General features: G+C 35.0%; 1 protein-coding gene across 13 annotated transcripts in view; it reads right to left on the bottom strand.

Moving 5' to 3' along the window:
- The window catches only part of LOC108295996 (S phase cyclin A-associated protein in the endoplasmic reticulum), a 232553-nt gene that overhangs the window by 188693 nt on the left and 36135 nt on the right, over positions 1–7725 (bottom strand). For 5 of the 13 annotated variants that reach the window (XM_017518364.2, XM_017518366.2, XM_017518373.2 and 2 more), the window contains exon 3: positions 6781–6867. The exons of 7 other annotated variants lie outside the window; for them this stretch is intronic. In XM_017518364.2, the coding sequence (XP_017373853.1) occupies positions 6781–6867 (87 nt within the window). Of the gene's footprint in view, positions 1–3661; positions 3666–6780; positions 6868–7725 lie in introns of all 13 variants that reach the window. One more of the 13 variants, XM_017518371.2, reaches the window with a different exon arrangement.

Here is a 7725-nt window from a genome sequence, read left to right as displayed (position 1 = left end):
GATGGGAATGATGCAGTAGAGAGAGAAATTGTGTTATGGTAGGAAAGAGGGAATGACAATAGGTGCTAAATCTGTGAGTGACAGGAATCAGGTTTCGGTACAGAAATGAATGAACTAACCAACTAATATCCAAACTACTAGGAAAACAAAGGCTATGTTCTTCTACTCTAATTCTCTGTGATGAGAGTCTAACTCAAATTTTCCCCTCCAGAACTTGTCACTTTTCACATCTTTCAAATAAACATCTGTACCCATATTCCCTCATTCCTCTGACCTTACCCTGAATATCCATGTGTCATCTACTTACCTGACTCATTAAGCTTTCACTGAAACTCACTTGTCTGCGATCGCTGTCCAAACCCCATTCAGTGTCCTCTAGATTTGCAAAAGCTGCTTTTCTACTCATTCCCATGCTTTGCAATCAATGTAAAACCATAAAACCTCCGCCTTTAACTTAAGTACATCTCCCATTAAGTATTGGTCAGTTCTATCTAACTTACACTGGCATCCATCATTTAGGTTACCTAAGCATTGTTTTAACCAAGAGTACCACTATTCCTTCCATGACAAATGAACACGTATAAATAGATAGCCTACTTTTCAGCTCTATTTCACATAATTCCCTTACACAATCACAGAACATCCTGTAAGAGTGTGTGTGTGTGTGTGTGTGTATCAGGACATAAAATTCACTATGCCATATGTTATATTCTAAGTCAAGAGACTTCACAATGTAATGAGTTTCCAAGAACTAAAATGAATAATCACAAAATAGCAATGTTGTTAACACTAGACCAGAAAACTTCAAATCTAATATTCTTTACTTCCATAAACATTTCAGCTCTACTATAAATTTGACCAAGTTGGCTCTTTTGTATTTAGTATATATACATAGACACACATTCAAAGAAAAAGCCACTAGCTGAAGACTTTGATTTTATTCTTAATACTAATACTTAATAAGCTAAAACATTATAAGTACGGTACTCATCTTACCACAAGATCTGACTGAAAAACAGTTTTCATTGTAAAGCACAAATGCTTTTTGTACTACATGCTGAACGGACTCCTTGCAGTAAAAATCCATAAATTCTAATGATCTTATAAAAATGTCAGTAGTATTGTAAATAAAATAGTTTTAAGCATTTTAATCTCTGTATCAGGGTTTAAAATGCAGTAAATGGTTCTGAGATACTTCATAAAATAGATGTCTATTTCAAACAGTATTTTTTTTAACCTAGGTTCTTTTCTTAGAGGAGTCTTCAACAAAATATGTGTATTTTCATCCCAAGTCACAGTGTGCCACCTAGTGCTGTATGGAGATTTTACAGAGGCCTGTTCAAATACTTAATGTTTCAATTAAAAGTATCAATATGAGTCCTGAGTGAAAGTTTTTATGTTAAAATCTTACAGTACATAATCTAAGAAGGTAAGTGTTCAGAATAGTCACCAAAGAGGCTAGGTACTTCTAAGAATTGCTCTCAGACAAAGAAACTTCTCTTAGGTTTAAAAAATCTAAATGATTTCCATTTTAACAACTTTCCCCATAATCTTGAAAAAGTTACAAGTACTATTTACTAAATGTCCATGTATCTGCCTCCATAAAACTTTCTACTTTATACAAATTCTTCAAAATCCATTCATACCACTACTTGCCCATAAAATGAAATTCCTTTGTCTTTTTTTTCCAATGTTTTTCAGCTTTCTGAATGATTCAGAGAAGAACCTTTCTCTTCAATTCCCACTACTAAAGCCCCTAATACTTTGAGTAGTACGAAGACAAGATTACTCATTAAGCTTACCTGAGAAACCATGTAACTAGTACGACGTCCCTAACAGTACAGAAAGATAAGCTGGAATCCTGTTCAGTCATTTATGATAACTTTATCAGTTTTTACCAATATTTCACAGCATCTAAAGGTAAAACCATAGATGAACTAAGAATGGCTAAACTATTATAAGGGGGAAGCAACTTCTATCTTGCATGAGCTACTCTGTTCTGGAGTCTCTGTTATAGCTCACTAGCCTAAACCCTAAATAATATATCAAGCCTTATCGAATCTATCTCCTAAATACAACTGGAGAATGTAAATCCACTACCACCACCCTAGTCCAAGCTATCATCATCTCAAGCCTAAATTATTAATACTGTATCAGCCTCCATGACAGACACTACCATATGCACCAAAACCACTTGCTTTCTTTCCTGTCACAAAGCTAGACACCTTCCAGTCTTTCTTGCAGTCAGATGGCCACGTGACTAAGTTCTGCATGCTAGAATATAGGGGAAAATTAGATAAGCTAATTCCAGGCCTGGTTTATTTTTCTAAAAGTCTCCTGTATCATTGACTATGCTCTTTCCCTCAATTCCCCACTTACTGGCCAGATGAACAGGACCTAGCAGGACTCTCTAAAGAATGATGGAGTCAAAAGATAACAATAAATTCAGTCCCATCAACATGTGAAAGGTCACATGCTGAATACCTACAATGAACTATTAAGTGAACAACAAATAAGCTACAAACCTGTTGGTACCCCTTCTGGTTATTGAAACATAAAAGCCATCCAAATTGGAAAAGAAAAAGTCCAATTAGCCTCCTTCGCAGATGACATCTTTTATTTAGAAAAAGATAAAAACAGCCAGGTGTGGTGGCTTACACCTGTAATCCTAGTACTTTGGGAGGCAGAGGCAGGAGAATTGCTTGAGTCTTGGAGTTCAAGGCTGCAGTGAGCTATGATCGTACCACTGCACTCCAGCCTGGGTGACAGAGTAAGACCTTATCACAAAAAAGAAAAAAAAGAAAAAAAAAACAGAAAACCTAAAGACTCCACCAAAATCTGTTAGAACTGATTAACAAATTCAGTAAAGGTACAGGGTACAAAATCAACATGGAAAAACCAACAGTGAACAAGCCAAAAAAGAAAAATCAAGAAAGCAATCCCATTTACAATAGCTACAAAGAATATAAAGTATCTTGGAATCAATTTAACCAAACAAGTGAAAGATCTATACAAGGAAAACTGTAATACACTGATGAAAGAGAATGAGGAGGATACAAAAATGGAAAGATATTTCATGCTCATTAAATGGAAGAATACTATAAAAACAATACTACCCAAAGCCCTTTACAGATTCAACGTAATCCATTATCAAAATACCAATGACACTCTTTACAGAAATAGAAAAATCCTAAAATTTATATGGAACGACAAAATACTCCAAATAGCCAAAACAAACCTAAGCAAAAAGAATAAAGCTGGAGACATCACAGTACTTAACTGTAGTAACAAAATCAGCATGGTACTGGCATAAAAACAAACACATAGACCAATGGAACAGAATAGAGACCCAGAAATAAATTCATGCAATTACAGCCAACTAATCTTTGACAAAGTTGACAGGAACACACACCAGAGAAAGAACACCCTATTCAATAAATGGTGCTGGGAAAACTGGATAACTTTATGCAAAAGAATAAAACTAGATTCCTCTCTCTCACCATACACAAAAATCAAATCAAAATGGATTAAAAACTTCAATGTGAGATCTGAAACTATGAAACTACTAAAGAAAACTTAGCCGGGCGCGGTGGCTCAAGCCTGTAATCCCAGCACTTTGGGAGGTCGAGGCGGGTGGATCACGAGGTCAAGAGATCGAGACCATCCTGGTCAACATGGTGAAACCCCGTCTCTACTAAAAATACAAAAAACTAGCTGGGCATGGTGGCACGTGCCTGTAATCCCAGCTACTCAGGAGGCTGAGGCAGGAGAATTGCCTGAACCCAGGAGGTGGAGGTTGCAGTGAGCCAAGATCACGCCATTGCACTCCAGCCTGGGTAACAAGAGCGAAACTCCATCTCAAAAAAAAAAAAAAAGGAAAAGAAAACTTAAGGGAAATGCTCCAGGTTTTGGTAAAAAAAAATTTGTGTAAGATCTTAAAAGCACAGGCAACAAGAACAAAAACACACAAACAGGACTATATTATAACTAAAAGACTTCTGCACAGAAAAGCAAACAATCAACAAAGAGACAATCCACAGAATAGGAGAAAATATTTGGAAACTACCCATCAAATAAGAGATTAATAACGAAAACATATAAGGAGCTCCAACAACTCACTAGCAAAAAACAAATAACCCAAATTAAAGATGAGCAAAAGATCTAAACAGACATTTCTCAAAGGAAGATATACAAAATGGCCAACAGATATATGAAAAAAGACACATCGCTAATCACCACAGAAATGCAAATCAAAACTACAATGAACTATCATCTCATCCAGTTAAAATGGCTTTTATCAAAAGACAGGCAATAATATGCTACCAAGGATGTGGAAAAAGGGGCACCCTAGTACACTATTGCTGGAAATGAAAATTAGTATACCGTTATAGAGAACAGTACAAAGTTCCTCAAAAAAACTAAAAACTACCATATGATCCAGTAATTCCACTTCTGGGTATATATCCAAAATAAGGGAAACTAATATATCAAAAAGATATCCGTACCCCCATGTTTATTGCATCACTGTTCACATATATGGAATCAACCTAAGTGTCCATCAACAAATGAATAAAGAAAATGTATTAGATATACAAAACTGAATATCATTCGGCCATGAAAAAGAATGAAATCCTGTCATTTGCAACAACATAAATGGAACTGGAGGTCATTATGTTAAGTGAAATAAGCCAGGCACAGAAAGAGAACCATCACAAGTTCTCCCTCACATGTTGGAGCTAAAAAAGTGGATCTCATAAAGATAGAGAGTAGACTGGTAGTTACCCAAGGCCAGGAAAGGTAGTGGAGGTAGAGTGGGAAGGGATAAAAAGAATTGATTCATGGGTACAAATATATGGTTGGAGAGAAAAAATAACACCTAGTGTTAGATCGGTGGGGTGACTATAGTTGTAATACTTTACTATACATTTCAAAATGGCTAGAAGAGAATAATTTGAATGTTTCTAGTATAAAAAGACATATTCAGGTTGATGATATAACCAAGTATGCTAATTTGATCTTAACAAATTATATGACTGTATTCAATTATCACATGTACCCCCAAAATTATGTACATCTCTTATACAGCAACAAAATAAGATAAATTATTACTGGGGATACTAGAAAACAAGTTCAAAGACTAAAAACCAAGAAAAAATATAAAAAATAGGAATATACCTACACATGAGCCAAGCAATGTCATCAGAAAGCTATTTTAAAATAACTCTAATTAATATGACCTGAAAATAAAAGGTTTGAAATTTTCTGCAGAAAACTAGATTCCTTAAAAGAATCAAGTAGAAACTGTAAAACTGTAATTAATAACTCAATGAATGGATTTAACAAGAAATTAGTGAATTAGACTAAAATATCGAGAATGAAAACAGAAAAAAATAGAAAAGAGCAAAAGAAACATAAGAAATTTTTAAAAAGGTCAAACATAGAAGCAAAAACTGAAATCTAAGGAAACTAGAAACAGAAAATGGGATCAGAGCACATAAAGGCTGGGAACTTTCCAAAATTAACAGAAACAGATCATACCACAAATCAACAGGCATTACGAATAAAATTGCGAATTTTTTAAATAAGAAGGTAAAATAAAAAGACAAACTATAGGCATATTAAGGTAAAAAGTACTGACAACCAAAAAAAAAGACCTTAGAAGTAGTCACAAGTAACCTCGAATTAATAAGAATAAAACTTACAAGTGACTTTAAGAAATAAATGCAAGTCAATAAAATAATACCTTCAAAGTGAAAAAAGTAAATAACTGCCATGCAGAAATATGTGAAAATATCCATTAAAAAACTAATAAAAAATGAAAATAATTTTTTAAAAAACACAGTCACCTGGGGAATGAGGGCAAGAGGGGATATGAATGGGGATTGGTGACTAATTACCAAATCCAAGGAGCTGCTGGCTTTATGTGTTACAATTTGCATTTTTTTTTTTTTTTTTTTTTTTGAGATGCAGTCTTGCTCTGTCACCCAGGCAGTGGCACTATCTTGGCTCACTGAAGCCTCCGCCTCCCAGCTTCAAGCAATTCTCCTCCCTCAGCCTCCCAAGTAGCTGGGACTACAGGTGCACACCACCACGCCCAGCTAATTTTTGTATTTTTAGTAGAGATGGGGTTTCACCATGTGACCAAGCTGGTCTCAAACTCCTGAACTGACCTCAAGTGATCCATCCACCTTGGCCTCCCAAAGTGCTGGGATTAAAGGTGTGAGCCACCACACCCAGCACAATTTGCATTTTTATGAGCAAAATATTACACAGATTCTTAAAAGCTATACGATATACCTTTTCATTAAAAATACATATTTTGAAAATTAAAAATAAACGAGGAAAAACAAAATATGAAATTCACATGGATGTTCTAGAAGAGAAATAAAATATTACTGAGGTTATGAGCTCAATAAATGTGTTTAACCACAAACTAGATACAGCAGAAGAAAGGGTAAGTGAACTGGAAAATACAACAGCAGGAAATATCTACATGAAAGCACAGAAGAAAAAAGAATACAGAACAGAAAATAAATATATGAGTCATAGTGAAGAAAGTCTTACATCATGGTACAAGAGAAACTGAAACAGAAAAAAATTTGAAAGGGAATGGCTTTAAAACTGACAAAATGTATTAGTCAAATTCTCCCAGAAGCTCTACAAACCCCTAAGTAGGATAATTACAAACAAAACCAAATATAAATAGATCACAGAAAAACTGATGAAAATCTGAAACAAAGAAAATCTTAAGAGTGTACAGAGAGGATAAGAGCTCACTACCTTCAAAGGAGTGACAATAAACCTCAGCTGATTTTTCAACAAACAGACATGATAAATGTCAGTAAACAGTGGAGCACTTTTAAGGTACTGAAAGAAAATTATTGTTTTTTAGTATAAAAAGCCTTGTAAGTAAAGGCAGTATATTCTCCATTTCCTACTGGAGGATTTATTTAAATAAAATATGCTTATTAAACACACACACACACACACACACACACACACACGCACACATACACACACAAGTATTCTAATCTAGTATAATAGTATAATATAGTATAATAATCTAGATTTGCATGCAAACCTACATTCTACTATTAAACTATATTATGTACTACATATACTATATTATACTATCATACTATGTTAATACACTATAATAATCTAGGTTGGCATGCAAATGAAGACACCAAAAAAGGGTAAAAATATGAATAAAAGAGTATGAACACAAACTATATGAAAGTACTATAATCTTATGAAATTTTAAAGACACAAAAAACAAAGTATACGACAATTTCACAAAAGGTAGAAGGGGAGTAAACAGAATTAAAGTGTAATAAGGCCTTTACATTCTCCATGAAGTGATAAAAGTAACAATTTATAATAGACTCTAATTAAAGTCAATAAGAAATGCTGGGCCAGGCACAGTAGTTCACATTTGTAATCCCAACACCCTAGGGCACTAAGGTGGGAGTATTACTTAAGGCTTAGAGTTCAAGATCAGCCTAGGCAATCGTCTCTACAAAAAAAAATTTTTTTAAGCCAGGCATAGTGGCACCCATAGTCCCAGCTACTTAGGAGGCTGAGGTGAGAGGATCACCCGAGACCAGGATTTCAAAGCTGCAGTGAGCTATGATGGCTCCACTGCACTCAGCCTGGACGACAGAGGGAGAGGGAGGGGGAGAGGGGGAGGGGGAGAAGAGGGAGGGAGACAAGAGGGAGGGAGAG

Source organism: Cebus imitator, unplaced genomic scaffold, assembly GCF_001604975.1.
Source record: "Cebus imitator isolate Cc_AM_T3 unplaced genomic scaffold, Cebus_imitator-1.0 Scaffold675, whole genome shotgun sequence".
NCBI classification, from domain to species: domain Eukaryota; kingdom Metazoa; phylum Chordata; class Mammalia; order Primates; family Cebidae; genus Cebus; species Cebus imitator.
This window is presented reverse-complemented; position numbering and strand designations above follow the sequence as displayed.